General features: G+C 49.3%; 2 protein-coding genes across 2 annotated transcripts in view; one reads left to right on the top strand and one right to left on the bottom strand.

Annotated features, from left to right (window-relative positions):
• Positions 1-3,381: 3,381 nt before the first annotated feature.
• LOC132817302 (basic phospholipase A2 PA-9C-like) lies at positions 3,382-12,203 on the top strand. The gene is made up of 3 exons (XM_060827713.1): positions 3,382-3,494; positions 7,715-7,839; positions 12,076-12,203. The coding sequence occupies exons 1-3, from the start codon at positions 3,382-3,384 to the stop codon at positions 12,201-12,203; spliced, it is 366 nt and encodes a 121-aa protein (XP_060683696.1).
• Positions 12,204-18,332: 6,129 nt separating this feature from the next.
• Positions 18,333-21,067, bottom strand: part of LOC132817363 (uncharacterized) — a 38,211-nt gene continuing 35,476 nt past the window's right edge. The window contains exon 3 of the mRNA XM_060827775.1: positions 18,333-19,060. Within this exon, the coding sequence (XP_060683758.1) occupies positions 18,989-19,060 (72 nt within the window). The 3' untranslated portion in view covers positions 18,333-18,988. The remainder of the gene's footprint in view (positions 19,061-21,067) is intronic.

Genomic DNA, 21,067 nt, shown 5'->3' with positions numbered 1-21,067 from the left:
GCGAGAGTGAGTGTGTGAGTGTGTGTGTGTGTGTGTGTGAGTGTGAGAGTGTGTATTGGGTGAAATGAGCCTTGTTGTTATTGCAGTGGGATTGAGCAGGGAGCTGGCCGTGTGCTGCTCACTGATGGACCCATGTCCCTCCGAGAAGGAGCCCTGACCCAGGCTACATTCACTGTCTGGTAAATGCGATCTCACAGTGCGGCTGTCTGCTCTCACTACCGGCCTGTTACATGAAAGGATTGATTGAGAAAGGGACTGCTGTCAGTGATGAAGGATCTCTCCCGTGTTGGGGGTGAATGTTGTCTTTTCAATTGTTTAAAATTGCAATTGGATTGGCCCCTACAGCCCAGCCCTACACTCCCTGCACCATACACCTCCTCACCGTCTGCTTCCTATTGGGTCCAATGTGATATTGTGTTTACAGCTGCATTTATACTGGATGATCTAGGCAGGGCATTTGTTGGATCTTGCTGTGTCAATATTCCAACCTCATCCTTCAAATCTTTCACAGCCTGTGGACTGCCTCCTGGTGGTTGTGAGTAATGCTGTCAAAATGACCCCTTGGGATTTCCCTGAGTTGGAAAGGGGATACAGTGATACACAGCTGCCATTGTCTAACTCCTGCTGTGTCAAACTGCCCTTATGTGGGCATTGATCTGTACTGACCCCGGTTGGCTGCTCCAACACCTTCAGAAACAAATCACTGAGGCACTGGACAATGGGAGACGTTGGCAGCTCTGTCCCCATCCCCATCCCCATCTCAGTCAGTCAGCAGCGTGCCTTTGACAGATTGAGACAGCTTCCCCAGTCCCAGTGTGTACAGTTACCAAGTGATCATCGTATCAAATAGCTCCCAGCTGGCAACAGGAGCAGAGAAAAGATCGACACTAGCAAGAAACTAAACCACGTTCATTTGCTGCTTCTTTCTCTCTTTAACCTTGTGCTTCTTATGTGTGTGTCTCCCTACCTCTCTCTATCGCACACTCTCCTATAGTCTCTTGATATCAGTCTCTCTCTCTCTCTGTCTCCCACTCTGTCTTTCGCTCTATCTGTCTGGATCTCTCTCTCACTGTCTCCCCCTAACACCCCCATGTGTGTGTCTCTCTCTCCATGTCTCCCCCTGACACCCCCATGTGTGTGTGTCTCTCCCTCTCTCTGTCTCCCCTGACACCCCCATGTGTGTGTGTCTCTCTCTCTCTGTCTCCCCCTGACATCCCCATGTGTGTGTATCTCTCTCCCTGTCTCCCCCTGACACCTCCATGTGTGTGTGTCTCTCTCTCTCCCTGTCTCCCCTGACACCCCCATGTGTGTGTGTCTCTCTCTCTCCCTGTCTCCCCTGACACCCCCATGTGTGTGTGTCTCTCCCTCTCTCTGTCTCCCCTGACACCCCCATGTGTATGTGTCTTTCTCTCTCCCTGTCTCCCCTGACACCCCCATGTGTGTGTGTCTCTCCCTCTCTCTGTCTCCCCTGACACCCCCACGTGTGTGTGTATCTCTCTCCCTGTCTCCCCCGATACCCCCATGTGTGTGTGTGTCTCTCTCTCTCTGTCTCCCCCTGACACCCCTATGTGCGTGTGTGTGTGTCTCTCTCTCTCTTTCTGTGTGTATAGAGTCACAGAGATGTATAGCACAGCAACAGACCCTTCGGTCCAATCTAGTCCCACCTGCCAGCACCCGGCCCATATCCCTCCAAACCCTTCCTATTCATATACCCATCCAAATGCCTCTTAAATGTTGCAATTGTACCAGCCTCCACCACATCCTCTGGCAGCTCATTCCATACACGTACCACCCTCTGTGTGAAAACATTGGCCCTCAGCTCCCTTTCAATTCTTTCCCCTCTCACCCTAAACCCCTCTCACCCCTCTAGTTCTGGACTCCTCCACCCAGGGAAAAGACCCTGTCTGTTTACCCTATCCATACTCCCTATGATTAGCGAGCAGAATTAAGGAGAATCCCAAAGCCTTTTTTTCTTATATAAGAAGCAAGTGTAACTAGAGAAAGGATTGGTCACTAAAGGATAATGAAGGAAGGTTGTGTGTCGAACCTGAGAGAATGGATGAGATTCTGAATGATTACTTTACATCAGTGTTCACTGAGGAGAGGGACATGATGGATGGTGAGATTAGAGATAGAAGTTTGATTAGTCTGGATCACGTTGACATACGTCGGGAAGATGTGTTGGGTAGGCTAGAGGTTATTAAGGTGGACAAATCCCCAGGACCGGGTGGGATCTATCCCAGGTTGCTGAGGGAGGAGAGAGAGGAAATAGCTGGGGCCCTGACAGATATCTTTGTGGTATCCTTAAATACAGGTGAGGTGCCGGAGGACTGGAGGGTTGCTCACGTTGTCCCCCTGTACAAGAAGGGTAGTAGGGATATTCCGGGTAACTACAGGCCAGTGAGCCTGATGTCGGTAGTGGGGAAGTTGCTGGAGAAGGTACTGAGGGATAGGATTTATTTATATTTAGAAAAGAATGGGCTTATCAGTGATAGGCAACATGGTTTTGTGTGGGGGCGATCGTGTCTTACCAACTTAATAGAGAGTTCTTTGAGGAAGTGACCAAGTTGGTAGATGAAGGTAGATGGTAGATGGCTGTTGATGTCATATACATGGACTTTAGTAAGGTGTTTGATAAGGTTCCCCATTGTAGACTAATGGAGAAAGTGAAGTCACATGGTGTGCAGGGTGTTCTAGCAGGTGGATAAAGAACTGGTTGAACAGCAGGAGAGTAGTAGTTGAAGGGAGTTTCTCGAAATGGAGAAAGGTGCCCAGTGGTGTCCCACAGGGGTCAGTGCTGGGGCCACTGTTGTTTGTGATATACATAAATGATCTGGAAGAGGGCACTGTTGGTATGATCAGCAAGTTTGCAGATGACACGAAGATTGGTGGAGTAGCAGAAAGCATAAGGGACTGTCAGAGAATACAGGAGGGTATAGAGAGACTGGAGAGTTGGGCGGAAAAGTGGCAGATGGAGTTCAATCCAGACAAATGTGAGGTGATGCATTTTGGGAAGTCTAATTCTAGACCATCACCCCTATCTATGCATCTCAATAACTTTATAAACTTCTGTCAAGTCTCCCCTCAGTCTCCGCTGCTCCTGAGAAAGCAGCCTGAGTTTTTCGAGCCTCTCCTTATAGCTCACACCCTCTAACTCTGTCAGTATCCTGGGAAACCTCTTCTGCACCCTCTCCAAAGCCTCCCTATCCTTCCTGTGATGTGGCGACCAGAATTGAACACAATACTCTCAGTGTGACCTAACCAGAGTTTGATGAAGCTGTAGCAGTAAGGGGGTGTGTGTGTGTCTGTGTGTCTCCTATAGGTGTGTTGCTGATCACCGCTGACCAGCGCTGGAAGAGGCATCTGGACCAGCTGGGTACGATGATCGAGTGCCGGATGGGTGGGGGCCGCTGGCTCTCCCGCCTTGATTACTTCGATTACGGATGTTACTGTGGCTTCGGGGGTCATGGCCGCCCACTGGATGCTGTCGACCGGTGAGAAAGGGCAGGGTAGGGCAGAGCAAGACCCCAGCGCTGGGCGCACTGGGCTCCACACTGTCCCGGGATACACTGGGCAGCTCTCTCAGGAACTAACCCTCCCCCTCCCCTCCCAGGTCCCACTGCTAACTATCCAGGGAGAAATTCACAGGAAACTGAACTGAACCGTGGAGTTTTCACTCTGCCTGGAGTGGGCGTCACCAGGAACAACACCTTATCCCACGGTGTTGGGGGTGTGTGGAGGGATGGTGGAGGATGGCTATGTGATCCTTAGGGTGGAGGGTATGATGCTGAAATCTCTGGTGATAAACCCAGCCAGGGCCTGTCCCTCTGCTCCCGGTGACAGTGTCAACAAAACCCGAGAGACCAGAAAGGCAATTTTCAAACTGAGACTATCCACACAGTGTCCGGGGACAGAGAGAGAAACTGCGAGATCGAGGGTCTGGGGACAAACTAACGTGTGAGAGTCAGAGACATAGTGTGCGAGAATGAGGGTGTGAATGTGTGATATTGATGGTATGAGTGTCAGTGTGTGAGAGAGAGTCAGTGTGAGCTAACGTGTGAGAGTCGATGAGTCTCAGACAGAGTGAGGGTGTGACTGTGACAGTGGGCGAGTGTGTTCTGAGAGTGTACGAGAGAGTGAATGTGAGTGTGATCGAGCTGGTGTGAGAGAGAGAGTCTTCAGCAATGAACATTTAACTCTTCCCTTCACATGAACCTCCATCACATTTTTAATTTCCTTTCCTCAATAAAACCTTTCACCTTTTAATTACCTTTCCCACTTTTCCCAGGACTCCATGTTGGAATGTCTCCAACCAGCTGTCTGCCCAGTCAGTACTGAAACAGCTCCTCCCAACTTACCAACTCTCCCCCTTCTCTGTCCCTGTCCCTGTCCCTCTCTCTGTCCCTGTCCCCGTCCCCGTTCCTGACCCTGTCTCTGTCCCTGTCCCTGATCCTGTCTCTGTCCCTCTCTCTGTCCCTCTCTCTGTCCCTCTCCCTGTCCCTGTCCCTGACCCTGTCTCTGACCCTGTCTCTGTCCCTGTCCCTGACCCTGACCCTGTTCCTGTCCCTGACCCTGTCCCTGTCCCTGTCCCTCTCTCTGTCCCTGTCTCTGTCCCTGTCCCTGTCCCTGTCCCTGACCCTGACCCTCTCTCTGTCCTTGATCCTGTCCCTCTCTCTGTCCCTGTCCCTCTCCCTGTCCCTCTCCCTGTCCCTGCCCCTGTCCCTATCCCTGTCCCTGACCCTGACCCTGTCCCTGTCCCTGACCCTGTCTCTGTCCCTGTCCCTGACCCTCTCTCTGTCCCTGTCCCTGTCCTTGACCCTCTCTCTGTCCTTGATCCTGTCCCTCTCCCTATCCCTGCCCCTGTCCCTGTCCCTGACCCTGACCCTGTCCCTGTCCCTGACCCTGTCTCTGTCCCTGTCCCTCTCTCTGTCCCTGTCCCTGACCCTCTCTCTGTCCCTGTCCCTGTCCCTGTCCCTGTCCCTGACCCTGACCCTGTCCCTGTCTCTGTCCCTGTCCCTGACCCTCTCCCTGTCCCTGCCCCTGTCCCTATCCCTGACCCTGACCCTCTCTCTGTCCCTGTCCCTGTCCCTGACCCTCTCTCTGTCCCTGACCCTCTCCCTCTCCATGTGGGAAAGGTTTCCCCTTGTATTCTCACTGAGGGTGCACCCTTTAACACAGTGACCCCATCACCCTCCTGCAGTCCCCTCTGCCCTGTGACTGCTCTCTCCTTAATAAGACAGTGAGGGACAGGAGCGGAAATGGAAGCCATTTGAACCCATGTGCCCTCATTAAAACATGAACCCGCCCTTCCCTCACAACAATAATTCCCAAGCTCTGCCTTTAACTAAATTATTTGGACGGTAAGAGTGTGTTTATATCGGTGTGTCGTCTGACCGAATGGACACTATCCCCTATACTCCATGGAAAGTCGTGGATCTGCAGTAACCTGTAGTGTCCAGGGAAGGGCAGTGTTGGGTCATTCATTGGCCGCATTGAGGATGATCACAGGGAATTTGCAAAAAGCCACAGAATATTAAGTGCCTTAATCAAAACCAATATTGAAATATCAATAATCTGACAATGACCACATCAATGATTCTTATCATGATTATTTAGGGCGACACGTTGACCCAGAATAAGTGGGGTCCGAAACCCCTGGGAGAAGGAATGGTGGCTCAGTGGTCAACACTGCTGCCTCACAGCACCAGGGTCCCAGGTTCAATTCCAGCCTCAGGTGACTGTCTGTGTGGAGTTTGCACACTCTCCCCGTGTCTGTGTGGGTTTGCTCCGGGTGCTCCGGTTTCCTCCCACAGTCCAAAGATGTGCAGGTCAGGGGGATTGGCTCTGGGAAGTGCAGGGGTAAGGTAGGTTAGGATTGTTTCAGTGGGTTGGTGTGGATTTGATGGGCCAAATAGCCTGCTTCCACAGTGTAGGGGTTCTATGATTACAACTCCAAAAACATGGGCAAGTGTTGACATTCATCTGGGGTATCGACTCAATTTACTCCCACCAAAAGCACGGCACTTCCTCAGCACTGACCCTACGACAGTGCAGCACTCCCTCAGCACTGACCCTCCGACAGTGCAGCACTCCCTCAGCACTGACCCTCCGACAGTGTGGCACTCCCTCAGTACTGACCCTCTGACAATGCAGTACTCTTCAGTACTGACCCTCTGACAGTGCGGCACTCCCTCAGCACTGACCCCTTGACAGTGCAGCACTCCCTCAGCACTGACCGTCTGACATTACAGCACTCCCTCAGCACTGACCCCTTGACTGTGCGGCACCCCCTCAGCACTGACCCTCCGACAGTGCAGCACTCCCTCAGCACTGACCCTCCGACAGTGCGGCACTCCCTCAGCACTGACCCTCCGACAGTGTGGCACTCCCTCAGCACTGACCCTCCAACAGTGCAGCACTCCCTCAGCACTGACCCTCCGACAGTGCAGCACTCCCTCAGTACTGACCCTCTGACAGTGCGGCACTCCCTCAGCACTGACTCCTTGACAGTGCGGCACTCCCTCAGCACTGACCCTCCGACATTGCAGCACTCCCTCAGCACTGACCCTCTGACAGTGCAGCACTCCCTCAGTACTGACCCTCTGACAGTGCGGCACTCCGTCAGCACTGACCCTCCAACAGTGCACCACTCCCTCAGCACTGACCCTCCGACAGTGTGGCACTCCCTCAGCACTGACCTTCTGACAGTGCGGCACTCCCTCAGCACTGACCCTCTGACAGTGCAGCACTCCCTCAGCACTGACCCACTGACAGTGCAGCACTCCCTCAGCACTGACCCACTGACAGTGCAGCACTCCCTCAGCACTGACCCTCTGACGGTACAGCACTCCCACAGCACTGACCCTCCGACAGTGCAGCACTCCCTCAGCACTGACCCTCTGACAGTGCGGCACTCCCTCAGCACTGACCCCTTGACAGTGCGGCACTCCCTCAGCACTGACCCTCTGACATTACAGCACTGCCTCAGCACTGACCCCTTGACTGTGCGGCACTCCCTCAGCACTGACCCTCCGACAGTGCAGCACTCCCTCAGCACTGACCCTCTGACAGTGCGGCACTCCGTCAGCACTGACCCTCCGACAGTGCACCACTCCCTCAGCACTGACCCTCCGACAGTGCACCACTCCCTCAGCACTGACCCTCCGACAGTGCGGCACTCCCTCAGCACTGATCCTCCGACAGTGCGGCACTCCCTCAGCACTGACCCTCTGACAGTGCAGCTCTCCCTCAGCACTGACCCTCTGACAGTGCCGCACTCCCTCAGCAATGACCCACTGACAGTGCGGCACTCCCTCAGCACTGACCCTCCGACAGTGCAGCACTCCCTCAGCACTGACCCTCTGACAGTGCGGCACTCCGTCAGCACTGACCCTCCGACAGTGCACCACTCCCTCAGCACTGACCCTCCGACAGTGCACCACTCCCTCAGCACTGACCCTCCGACAGTGCGGCACTCCCTCAGCACTGATCCTCCGACCGTGCGGCACTCCCTCAGCACTGACCCTCTGACAGTGCAGCTCTCCCTCAGCACTGACCCTCTGACAGTGCCGCACTCCCTCAGCAATGACCCACTGACAGTGCGGCACTCCCTCAGTACTGCCCCTCTGACAGTGCAATGCTTTCCCTGTGATGTACAGCCTGTATATCCCGATTGTCCTCTGCAGGAGTTTCTGACTCTCTCTGTGTATCTCAGTTGTTGTCGGCAGCACGATCTCTGTTACGGGAGGTTTGATTCGGATGGGAAGTGCCGCTGGTTTGAGTATCCGTACTGGACACACTACTCATGGAGATGTCGCCATGGGCACTCTCTGACCTGTTGTAAGTGATTTGTTTGTTGATGCCAGGGTTTTTCTGCAGGGTGGGGGGGGGTTATAGTTATGTATCACTCAAACACTCCCCGATGTAGAGAAACCTAGAAACGTATTGTCACACTCTGAGTGTTTCTGGCTCTGCAGGTCCTTTGTGCTTGTGTGCAGTCACACAGTAATTTGGAGCTCTCTGTCCTCATAGCCCCTGTCCCTGCCCTTTCTGTTTGAGGGTGTGAATTCTGTCCACTGACTCAGTTTTCCAGGGTGTTTATAAAAGTCCCTTGCTCACCAGCTGTTGGCAATGTGGCATGAACTGCTCTCTCTCTCTCTGAGTGTAAATGTTTGCTCAACTTCCCCTTTCATGACTACAGTGCCCAACTTACAAATTCTTCACCAGGCCCACTGTTTCCAACCCATGACCACCATCACCCATTGCCCCTCCCTGTCCCAGGGACTCTTTATTAAATCACGGAATCTTACTGTGCAGTATGAGGCCATTCTGCCCACTGAGGTGATGTTGGTGCCACACTCACTCCTCTGTACCCACAGCCCAGAAATCTTACCCTTCTCTCTTCTCAATTCCCCTTTCAGCCATCTTTCTGAGCTTGCTTCCCCCACCCTCACGGGCCGCAACCAGTGACTGATGGCACCACAAATATTCCCGGCTTCTTGCTGATTTGTGTCTTTCTGGTTTTCAATCCCACTTCAACTCAGATCACTTCCCTTTTTAGATGACCGCTTGGTGAATTTGAATACCTCAAATAAATCCTCTGTTTGCATTCAAACATATAAACACACAACAGGCCATTCAGCCCCTCCAGCCTGCCCCCTCATTCAACAGGATCCTGCTTGATCTGAATGTAACCTCAGACCCACATTCCTGTCTGTCTATGAGAACCTTTCGCCCCGTTGTTTTTGCTGAACAATAATCTTTTTTTTCTCTGCCTTAAAAATATGGAAAGACTCTCTTTCCACCACGTTTTCAGGGAGAGAGTTTCCCAGATTCAGGTCTGTCTGAAAGAAGGAAAATTCTGCTCCTCTCTGCCTGAAGTGGGTAACCCTTTATTTAGGAATCACCTTCTCCACATCCAGCCAGTCAGGTGCCCCTCGGATCTTATATGTTTTCATCAAGCCACCTTTTATTGATCAGTGGATACACACCCAGTCTTTTCAACCTTCCCCTCATGAAACAGCCCACTCATTCCAGGGATCAAACTGGGAAACCCTCTAAATTGCCTCCTATACATTAGCACGCTTTCTTTAATAAGGGGACAGATAATGTACAAGGAATGCCAGATGTGAATCACCCAATGCCCAGTATAACTGAAACATCACAATAAGGTACAGGAGCAGTGTTCGGCCATTCGGCCCACTGGGTCAATCATGGCTGGTGCGTTTCTCAACCTCATCCTCCTGCCTTCTCCCTGCAACCCATGGTCTCCTTACTAATCAAGAAGCTCGCTATCTCTGTCTAAAATACACGCAGTGACTTGGCCTCCCCAGCCTCCTGCAGCAGTGAGTTCGACAGATTCCCCACCCTCTGGCTGAAGAAATCCCTCCCCATCTCAGTTCTAAAGGGTTGTCCCTTCCCCTGAGGCTGTGTCCTCGGCTCCTAGTCTCTCCTACCAGTGAAAACACCTTCTCCATGTCCGATCTATCCAAGTCTCTCAGTATTCTGTCAGTTTCAGCCAGAACCCCATTATCATTACAAATCCCATTGACGACAGACCCAGAGTCCTCAACCACTCCTCATATGACAAGCCCTTCAACACCAGGATCATTCTTATCAACCTCCTCCAGACCCTCACCATCACCCTGGCCTCTTCCCAAAACGTCGATTTTTACTGCTCCTCGGATGCTGCCTGACTTACTGTGCTTTTCCAGCACCGCTCTAATCTTGACTCTAATCTCCAGCATCTGCAGTACCCACTTCCGCCTCTCCATCACCAGCACATCCTTCCTTAGATTCAGGGACCAAAACTGCTCACAGAATTCCAAAGGCAGACTGACCAGAGCCTTATCCAGCCTCAGCAGTCCATCCCTGCTCTTGTATTCTAGCCCTCTCGAAATGAATGCTAACCTCACGTTTGCCGTTGTAACTGCCATCTGAACCTGCATATTAACCTTCAGAAGATCCTGAGCCAGGACTCCCAAGACCCTTTTGTGCTTCAGATTTCAGAAACCATTCCCCATTCCCCATTCAATTCCTCTCCCAATAAGACAGAGAGTTCTCTAAGCTTTCCTGACCATTGCTGTACCTGCAGACTAACCTTCTGTGTCTCATGCATTGCTGATGTCAGACACAGGGGTCTGTAATTACTCTTATTAAATAGTGGGGTTACATTAACTACCTTCCAATCTGAGGGAACTGTTCCAGAGTTCTGTACAATCGTGGAAGATGACCACCAATGCATCCATTATTTCTCGGACCACTTCCTGAAGTACTCTGGGATGTAGATTATCAGGCCCCAGGGATTTATTGGCCTTTAATTACATAAATTTTCCTAGCACCATTTCTCTATGAATAAAGATTTGTTTCAGTTCCCCCCTCTCAATAAATCCTGTGTGCTCCATTGTTTTTGGGACATGAGTGAATGAATTGAATTGAATTGAATTTATTGCCATGTGTACCGAGGCACAGTGAAAAGTTTTGTCTTGTGAGCAATACAGGCAGATCCCAGAGTTAAGGAGCATCGATAGTAAATAACAGGGAAACAGCAGCAAAAACAAAAACACAGGAACAGGGGACTGTTAAGTTTGTGAGGCCATTCAGTATTCTAACAACAGTGGGGTAGATACGGGTAGGAAACCGGCTGGTGTGTGTGTTCAGGCTTCTGTCCCTTCTCCCCGATGGTAGAGGTTGTAGAAAAACATTGCCAGGGTGGGATGGATCTTTGAGAATGCTGGCAGCCTTTCCTTGACAGCGGGCCTGGGAGATGGATTCTCTAGCTGGGAGGTTGGCCTTTGTGATTGTCTGGGCTGAGTTCCCCACTCTCTGTAACCGTCTCCGATCTTGAATGGTACAGTTACCATACCAGGTAGTGATACATCCAGACAGAATGCTCTCGATGGGGCGCCTATAAAAGTTGGCAAGGGTATTCACCATCATGGCAAATTTCCTCAGCTGCCTGAGGAAGAAGAGACGTTGTTGGGCCTTTGTAACCAGTGCATCCACATGGAGATCCAAGAAAGCTTGTTGTGGATGACCACTCCCAGGAGCGTGACCCTCTCCACCCGTTCCCCCTCTGTGCTGTTAATGTGTCGGGGGTCATGAGTAACATCCCGCCGAAGGTCAATAATGAGTTCCTTGGTTTTGCCGGCATTGGGAGCTCGGTTGTTCTCAGTGCACCATGTTTCCAGGTCTCCCACCTCCTGGCTGTAATCTGTTTCCTCGCCATCTGAGATTCGACCGACTATGGTGATGTCATCAGTGACCTTGTAAATGGCATTAGTCTGGTATTTGGTGACGCAGCCACGGGTGTACAGTGAGTACAGTAGGGGGCTGAGTACACACCCCTGGGGGGTGGGGGCTCCAGTGTTGAGTGTTAGTGAGGATAAAATATTGTCCCCAATCTTCACTGATTGTGGCCTGTGGGTCAGGAAACTGAGGATCCAGTTACAGAGATTGGGGCTTAGTCTGAGATCACTAAGTTTAGTAAGCTGGTACAGACATGATGGGTCAAATGGCCTCCTTCCGTACTGTAAAATTCTGTAATTCTAGAGATGACTTTGTTAGAATTCTGCTGAAGGTTGGATTATTGAATGATGGGGCAGGCTGAAAGGGCTGAATGGCCTCATGCTGCACTTATTTCAGATGTTTACCTGAACTTTAGAATTTAAACTGTGGATACTGACTGTGGGTATTCAATGCCAACGATAAATAAAATTAGATTTGAGCAAAAACGTTGAAGGTTCTTTACTCCTTTACTGACAGTGAGAGAGAGCAACCCTAACACCTCCACTCTCTCCACATTCACTGACCTCCCTCATCCCAGGTCCCAATCAAGTGAATCTCCCCTACACACTCCCCAAGACCCTGAAAGCCCTCCAAAGTACAGGGCCCCCAATCTAGCACAAACCCCCCAGGTTAGGGTTATATCCTGCAGAGTGTTGGATGCACTGATGCTACCAACAGAAGGTAGGTACAGTGTCCTGGAAATTGTCACATTTGGAGTTTGAGGATCTGATTGTGAGATTTTCATATTGCTGTCAACACTGTTAACCTGCTGTTCAATTCTCCCACCAGCTGATCCCAAGAACACCTGCGGCTATGCAATTTGTAAATGCGATAAGCAACTGGTGGATTGTTTTTCCAAAGCTGGTTATGATCCAGACCTGAAGGGCATCGATAAAACTGAGAAGTGTAAACCCTGAGAATGATTTGGAGATGCCGGTGTTGGACTGGGGTGGACAAAGTTAAAAAATCACACAACACCAGGTTAGAGTCCAACAGATTTAATTGGAAGCACTAGCTTTCGGAGCGTCGCTCCTTCATCAGGTGATTGTGGAGGGCTCGATCGTAACACAGAATTTATAGCAAAAATTTGCAGTGTGATGTAACTGAAATTATACATTGAAAAATTGATTGTCTGTTAAGCCTTTCATCTGTTAGAATACAGTGATAGTCTCACTTCTTTCATGTGTAAATCACAACACCCTTTTTATTAAAAGTTGCATTCTCGGGTTGGTTTTAACAATGGTGATAGCTAGACAATATGTTGAAGGTGTTAGTCCCCTGTGTTCTCTGTCTATGCCATGATGTTTAGATTGATTCTAATCTAAAAAGTGAGATAACAGAGTTTTACATAAATTCATGCAGTTTTTGAGCTCAGAGTTCTACATGAATGTATGCAATTTTTGAGCAAAGTGCAATGTAACTCTGCAAGTACAAATTCACCCCACAAAATATATGTGTGCGTGTGGGTCTTTGTCTGTCTGTGTGTGTCTGTCTGTTTGGGGTGGGGGTTGTGAGTGTGAGAATGTGTGTGTGTGTAGTGGGTGCAGAGTGTCTTAAGTCTGTGAGAGGGTGCATGTGTGAGTGTGAGAGTGTGTGTGTGTCTATAAGGGTGTGTGTGGGTGTCTGTGTGCGCATCTGTGTGTACCTGTGTCCGTGTGTGTGTGAGAGTGTGGGTGTAGGCATATCTGTGTGTGTGTGTGTGTGTGTAGTGCAATGGTGGTCACCTGTAATGTGACATGAACCCAAGGTCCCGGTTGAGGCCCTCCCTATGGGTACCGAACTTAGCTATCAGCCTCTGCTCGGCCACTTTCCTCTGCTGCCTGTCCCAAAATCCACCTTGGAGGATGGTCACCCGAAGGTCCGAGGCTGAATGTCCTGGACCACTGAAGTGTTCCCCAACTGGGAGGGCAAGAGCTATAGCTGGGGGCAGGGAAATTATGATGCAGTGAGGCATGACTTAGGATGTGTGGATTGGAAAAACAGGCTTCAAGAGAAGAACACTAATGAGATGTGGGGAGTGTTCAAGGAGCAGCTACTGCGTGTCCTCGATAGGTATGTACCAGTCAGGCATGGTGTAAAGGGCCTTGTGAGGCAGCCGTGGTTTAGTAAGGAATTGGAGTCCCTTGTGAATGGGAAGAAGGCGGCATATGTAAAGATGAGGCGTGAAGGTTCAGTAGGGGCGATTGAGAGTTATAAGGTAGCCAGGAAGGAGCTAAAGAGGGAGCTAAGAGAAGCGAGAAGGGGACATGAAAAGTCTTTAGCTGGTAGGATTAGGGAAAACCCAAAGGCTTTCTATAGGTATGTCAAGAATAAAAGGATGACTAGGGTAGGTATCGGTCCAGTCAAGGATAGTAGTGGGAAGTTGTGTGTGGAGGCGGAGGAGATTGGAGAGACATTAAATCAGTACTTTTCATCAGTATTCACTCAGGAACAGGACACTGTTGCTGATGTGAATATGGAATCACAAATAATTAGAATGGATGCCCTGGAAATATGCAGGGAAGAGGTTTTGGGAATATTGGAAAGGATGAATATAGATAAGTCTCCTGGGCCTGATGGCATTTACCCCAGGATCCTATGGGAAGCTAGGGAGGAGATAGCAGAGCCATTGGCCTGGATTTTTATGTCGTCGTTGTCAACAGGAATAGTACCAGAGGACTGGAGAATAGCGAATGTGGTCCCATTGTTCAAGAAAGGGAGTAGGGATAGCCCTAGCAACTATAGGCCAGTGAGTCTGACTTCAGTGGTGGGCAAAGTCTTAGAGAGAATGGTAAGGGATAAGATTTATGAACATCTGGGTAGGAATAACGTGATCAGGGATAGCCAGCATGGTTTTGTGAAGGGCAGGTCGTGCCTCACAAACCTTATTGAGTTCTTTGAGAAGGTGACCAAGGAAGTGGATGAGGGTAAAGCAGTAGATGTTGTGTATATGGATTTTAGTAAGGCGTTCGATAAGGTTCCCCATGGTAGGCTAATGCTAAAACTTCGGAGGTATGGCATTGAGGATACATTAGAGGTTTGGATTAGGAATTGGCTGGCTGGAAGGAGACAGAGGGTAGTAGTTGATGGATTATGTTCATCTTGGAGCGCAGTTACTAGCGGTGTACCACAAGGATCTGTTTTGGGACCATTGCTTTTTGTTATCTTTATAAATGATCTAGAGGAAGGACTTGAAAGCTGGGTAAGCAAGTTTGCGGATGACACAAAAGTCGGTGGAGTTGTGGATAGTGAGGAAGGAAGTGGTAGGTTACAGCGGGATATAGATAAGTTGCAGAGCTGGGCGGAAATGTGGCAAATGGAATTCAATGTAGCTAAGTGCGAAGTCGTTCACTTTGGTAGGAATAACAAGATGATGGATTACTGGGCTAATGGTAGGCTACTTGGTAGTGTGGATGAGCAGAGGGATCTTGGTGTCCATGTACACAGATCTCTGAAAGTTGCCACCCAGGTAAATAGTGCTGTGAGGAAGGCATATGGTGTACTGGGCTTTATTGGCAGAGGAATTGAGTTCCGGAGTCCTGAGGTCATGTTGCAGTTGTATAAGACTCTGGTGCGGCCTCATCTGGAGTATTGTGTGCAGTTTTGGTTGCCATACTATAGGAAGGATGTGGAAGCTTTAGAACGAGTGCAGAGGAGGTTTACCAGGATGTTGCCTGGAATGGTAGGAAAATCTTATGAGGAAAGGCTGAGGCACTTGGGGCTGTTCTCATTGGAGAAGAGAAGGTTTAGGGGAGATCTGATAGAAGTGTATAAGATGATTAGGGGTTTAGATAGGGTAGATACTAAGAACCTTTTACCGCTAATGGAGTCAGGTGTTACTAGGGGACATAGCTTTAAATTAAGGGGTGGTAGGTATAGGACAGATGTTAGGGGTAGATTCTTCACACAGCGGGTTGTGAGTTCATGGAATGCCCTGCCCGTATCAGTGGTGAACTCTCCTTCTTTATGGTCATTTAAGCGGGCATTGGATAGGCATTTGGAAGTTATTGGGCTAGTATAGGTTAGGTAGGATTCGGTCGGCGCAACATCGAGGGCCGAAGGGCCTGTACTGCGCTGTATCCTTCTATGTTCTATGTTCTATGAACCCTCCTGTCTGTTGATTGTTGTGCGGTGCCCATTCATCCGTTGTCGTAGCCTTTCACACACACACTTTCATATACACATAGACAAAGGTACACACAGACACGCAAACAGACACCCACACACACCCTTATAGACACACACACTCCCACATGCACCCCCTCAAGGCACTCTGCACTCACTATATATATATATATATATATATACACACACACACACACACACACACACATATATTTTGTGGGGTGAATTTGTACTTGCAGAGTTATATTGTACTTTGCTCAAAAACTGCATACATTCATGTAGAACTCTGTTATCTCACTTTTTAGATTAGAATCAATCTAAACATCGTGGCATAGACAGAGAACACAGGGGGATAACACCTTCAACATATTGTCTAGCTATCACCATTGTTAACAGCTAACCTGAGAATGCAACATATGAAAGAAGTGAGACTATCACTGTATTCTAACAGATGATAGGCTTAATAGACAATCAATTTTTCAATGTATAATTTCAATTACATCACACTGTAAATTTTTGCTATAAATTCTGTGTTACGATCGAGCCCTCCACTATCACCTGATGAAGGAGCGACGCTCCGAAAGCTAGTGTGCTTCCAATTAAACCTATTGGACTATAACCTGGTGTTGTGTGATTTTTAACTGTGTAAACCCTGAGAAGACAGTCCAGGGCAACTCCACTGGGACAGGCCTTTGGTGCAGGTTTTACTGAAGGAGACGCAGACAATTCACAGAGACACAGACAGATTCTTCCCATATTCCCTCAATCCCCACCCTCTCCCCACATTCCTCAATGTCAACTCTCTTCCCAAATCCCTCAATCTCTCCCCTCTCCCTGATACCCCCCAATCCCCTCCCATCTACCTTCTCCCCAGTCTTTGCCATTGATAACATTGTCACCTTGGAGATATCTGCACTAAAGGGATGTTTTGGTCTTTGCCAGTTCATTATGAATGTAAATATCTGTTTCATTGGTCTCTCAGTCCGTGTGCCTTCCTGATCCTGTGAAATGTATTAGATAATTAAAAGTGTTATACACTGTGACCATCTCCCTCCTTTTTTATGCTGCACTGTTCACCACTCTCACTGACGAGGAGTAGGTTTATCAATGATTCGGTCCAGCTCATTGTAAATTCCTGATCACCCTGGCACGTTGAGTACACCGTGCCCTCTGCTCCACGGTCCACACTGGGACTGAGGGCAGCTGCTGACTCAAGGCCCCATTCAGCTCCCCTGATGGAGGTAAGCGGTCAAGACACCTCCACCGACCTCAGCACCAAAGAATGAGGCAGAACATCAGGCCAGCTCCTACATCTGAGCTCTTGGGAACACGGAAAGCCCATTCAGCCCCTTGAGCCTGTTACACAGGAACAGGAGGAGGCCATTCAGACTTTCACTTGTGAGACAAGGCAACTCTGGCTGGGCCCAGCATGTATTCCCCGTCCCTAATTGCCCTGTGAGAAGGTGGGGGTGAGCTGCCCTCCTGAATCACTGCAGGTAAGCCCAGAATGCCCCGAGGGAGAGCTTTTAAAGATTCTGGAGCAATTGACACAACTGCATCAGGGGAAACGCAGCAGCTATTGCTCGGCCATTTCTGAGGGTAACTGAAGGTCAACCATATGACTGTGGGTCTGGAGTCACGCAGGCAAGACCATTTCCTTCTGTAAAGGGCACATTAATGCACCTGATAGGTTTCTCCTCCCAACAATGGAATGGTCTCCTTTAGATTCTGAACTCCAGAGTTTTTATTGAATCCATAAGCTCCCAATGTGCCCCGTGCGCTTCAGACCCAGGTGCCCAGAACATTAGCCGAGGTTTTAGATTAATAGCCTCATGGTAATATCACTGGACACACACTCTCCTGGAAGAAAGTCTGTTCTGACATTCAATCAGATTATAACTCAAATGTTCAAGACAGCTTCCTGTTCCAGGGTAATCTTTAGACCACAGGAAAGAGGGAGTGCAGTGAATTTAGAGCATCAAACTACAATCAGGCAGAGTCTACATGGTTTTGGGAAAAGCAGATTGTGTTTCATGAATTTATTATAGCTCTTTGAAAAGTGAATGAGGAGGGTGGGTAAAGGGGAACAGACAAATATCGTCAGTTTGGAGTTCTAAAACACGCCACATAAAAGATCATTGAACAAGGTTAGATCTGGCTGCATTGTTGGTAACATATGAGCACATGTACAATTTACACAGATCGATTACATGAGTGGGTCAATAGTCAAAAGATGGAATACAATGTGGCAAAATGAGAATCTGTCCACTTTGGGAGGAAGAAGAGAGTCAGCATTTCATTTAAATGCAGAGAGAATACAGAAGTACTGACGTACACAGGGATGCAGGTAGTTGGGAAGGCAAATGGAACATTGTCCTGAGTTCCAAGGGGGATGGAATATTAAAAGAGGGAAGTTTTGTCCTTATATTATGGGCATTGGAGGAGTCAGCCCTTATTCAGACAAGGTTACACATGCATCGAACATCTTTCAGAGAAGTTCATCAGGCTGACCCCAGGAGGGCAGAGGAAATGGTGATTGAAATTTGGCAGAATACAGGGGGACCTTACACTAGGGGCACAGTTTAAAATGAAGAGACCCCGATTTAAGACAGAGAGGAGGAGGAATTTGTTTTCTTAACGTATCATGAATATTAGGAATTCCCTTCCCCAAAGAGCACTGGAGACAGTGTCAAAAAATTGATTGAAGTCTGAGATGTTCAATTCGAAAATGCATTCTAGATTAGAGTGGTGCTGGAAAAGCACAGCAGGTCAGGCAGTATCCGAGGAACAGGAACATCGATGTTTCGGGCAAAAGGCCTTCACCAGGGCATGATTCCTGATGAAGGGCTTTTACCTGATACTTCAATTTTCCTGCTCCTCGGATGCTGCCTGACCTGCTGTGCTTTTCCAGCACCACTCTAATCTAGAATCTGGTTTCCAGCACCTGCAGTCCTTGTTTTTACCTAATTGTACAATACAGCCCACGATCATCGACAGGCAGGAAAGCGACGGCCACAATCACAGGCTGCAGGAACTAAATGCGCCAGAATGTTCCTCGTTCTTCTAGTCGTCTGCAGACAACTCAGAATGGACAATTCCAGCCGTACCCCAGTGAGGGTCAGTGTGTGTGGGAGTGTACACCACTGAGAGTCAGTGTGTGAGGGTGTGTACACCACTGAGAGTCAGTGTGTGTGGGTGTGTACCCCAGTGAGAGTCAGTGTGTGTGGGTGTGTACCCCAGTGAGGGTCAGTGTGTGTGGGACTGTACCCCAGTGAGAGTCAGTGTGTGTGGGTGTGTACCCCAGTGAGAGTCAGTGTGTGTGGGAGTGTACACCACTGAGAGTCAGTGTGTGAGGGTGTGTACACCACTGAGAGTCAGTGTGTGTGGGTGTGTACCCCAGTGAGAGTCAGTGTGTGTGGGTGTGTACCCCAGTGAGAGTCAGTGTGTGTGGGACTGTACCCCAGTGAGAGTCAGTGTGTGTGGGAGTGTACACCACTGAGAGTCAGTGTGTGTGGGAGTGTACACCACTGAGAGTCAGTGTGTGTGGGTGTGTACACCACTGAGAGTCAGTGTGTGTGGGAGTGTACCCCAGTGAGGGTCAGTGTGTGTGATTTCTCTGTGGAGCCTTCTCTCTTTCCAGTCTTTGGGATTTCTCTTGTTGATCTCGTAACTGCAGAGTAATAGAAACAAAAATAAAATGCTGTAAGATCTCAGGCCTCAAACACAGTGCTCCACAAAATCCCTGCCCAACCCGATTCTCACCTGGAACCACCTGCCCACTTTCTACCTGAGTATCTTTCTGAAATATTTGTTGATTGGATGTAGGTGTCACTGACCATTTACGTCCCATTCCTAATTGCCTTAAGAGCACTTGAGTGTAAACATCATTGTCAAAGGCCTGGTGTCGCATGTAGGCCGGACTGGGTAAGGATGGCAGATTCCCTTCCCTGAAGATTGGGTTTGACCTCAGTCTGATTGTGGTTACACAGTCACTGGGAGGTTGTGACGTGGAGGTGCCGGTGTTGGGGTGGACATGGTCAGAAGTCACTTGACCCCAGGTTATAGTCTGACAGGTGTGTTTGAAATCACAAGGTTTTGGAGCGTTGCCCCTTCACACAGCCCCTCCCTCCACTTCACCCAACAAAAAGACAGCCAGCGCTCCGAAAGCTTGTGATTTCAGATAAACCTGTTGGATTATAACCTGGTGTCGGGTGGCTTCTCAGCACAAGGCTGACATTTTCTTCCAGACCCACGCTGGACTCGAATTTCGCCCTCTGTCAGTAGGATCAACAGGAATTACTGGAAAAGCTCAGCAAATCCTGCAGCATCTCGGGCACCATGTGGGCACTTTGACCCTCGGTGTTCGGCTGACCGTTTACCCTACTCTAATTTGAATTTGTTTTTTGTTTCATGGAAACTCTATTGTACTCGATGCTCCATTCTCCCCACCCCCACCCTCCTCTAGCTTATCTCTCCACGCTTCAGGCTCACTGCCTTTATTCCTGATGAAGGGCTTTTGCCCGAAACGTCGATTTTCCTGCTCCTCGGATGCTGCCTGACCTGCTGTGCTCTTCCAGCACCACTGATCCAGAATCTGGTATTTTTTTCCCAAGTGTTACATTTTTACTTTGATCCGGACTCTCTTTGCTTTGTCAGTTCTTGCTAGCTTTTCAATTCTTTCAAAGGTACGGTATATTTCTACACCTTCATAACACTAACCTACACACCCTACATTGTACTATCATCCATGGGCCTATCCAAGGGTCGCTTAAATGTCCCTAATGTCTCTGACTCTTCTCCCACCACTGGCAGTGCATTCCCCGCACCCCCCACTCTCTGTGTAAAGAACCTACATCTGACATCTCCCCGAAACCTTCCTCCAATCACCTTAAAATTACGCCCCTGCTTGATAGCCCTGGGAAAAAGTCTCTGTCTATCCACTCTATCTGTGCCTCCCATCATCTTGTACACCTCTATCAAGTCATTTCTCATCCTTCTTTGTTCCAATGAGAAAAGCCCTATCTCCCTCAACCTTTCTTCACAAGACATGCCCTCCAGTCCAGGCAGCATCCTGATAAATCTCCTCTGTACCCTCTCTAAAGCTTCAACGTCCTTCCTATAATGAGGCGACCAGCACTGAACACAATATTCCAAGTGTGGTCTAACCAGGGTTCTATAGAGCAGGTCCTGGGCCTCCTCCACTGCCACTCCCTCACCACCCAACGCCTGGAGGAAGAACGCCTCATCTTCCACCTCGAAACGCTTTAACCCCAGGGCATCAATGTGGACTTCACCAGTTTCCTCATTTCCCCTCCCCCACCTTATCCCAGTTCCAACCTTCCAGCTCAGTGCCGCCCTCATGACCTGTCGTACCTGCCTATCATCCTTCCCACCTACCTGCTCCACCCTCCCCTCTGACCTATCACCTCCAGCCCCACCCTACCCCCATTTATCTCTCCACCCTGGAAGCTCCCTGTCTCCATTCCTGATGAAGGGTTTTTGCCCAAAATGTTGATTTTCCTGCTCCTCAGATACTGCCGGACCTGCTGTGCTTTTCCAGGATGATACTGATCTAGACTCTGTCGAGCTGCAGCATAACCTGTGGCTCTTAAACTCAATCCCCCTGCTAATGAAAGATAAAACACCATACGCCTTCTTAACAACCCTATCAACTTGG

This window comes from Hemiscyllium ocellatum, chromosome 7, assembly GCF_020745735.1.
Source record: "Hemiscyllium ocellatum isolate sHemOce1 chromosome 7, sHemOce1.pat.X.cur, whole genome shotgun sequence".
Lineage (NCBI taxonomy): Eukaryota > Metazoa > Chordata > Chondrichthyes > Orectolobiformes > Hemiscylliidae > Hemiscyllium > Hemiscyllium ocellatum.
The sequence above is the reverse complement of the archived record's forward strand: the minus strand, read 5'-3'. Positions and strand labels throughout refer to the sequence as shown.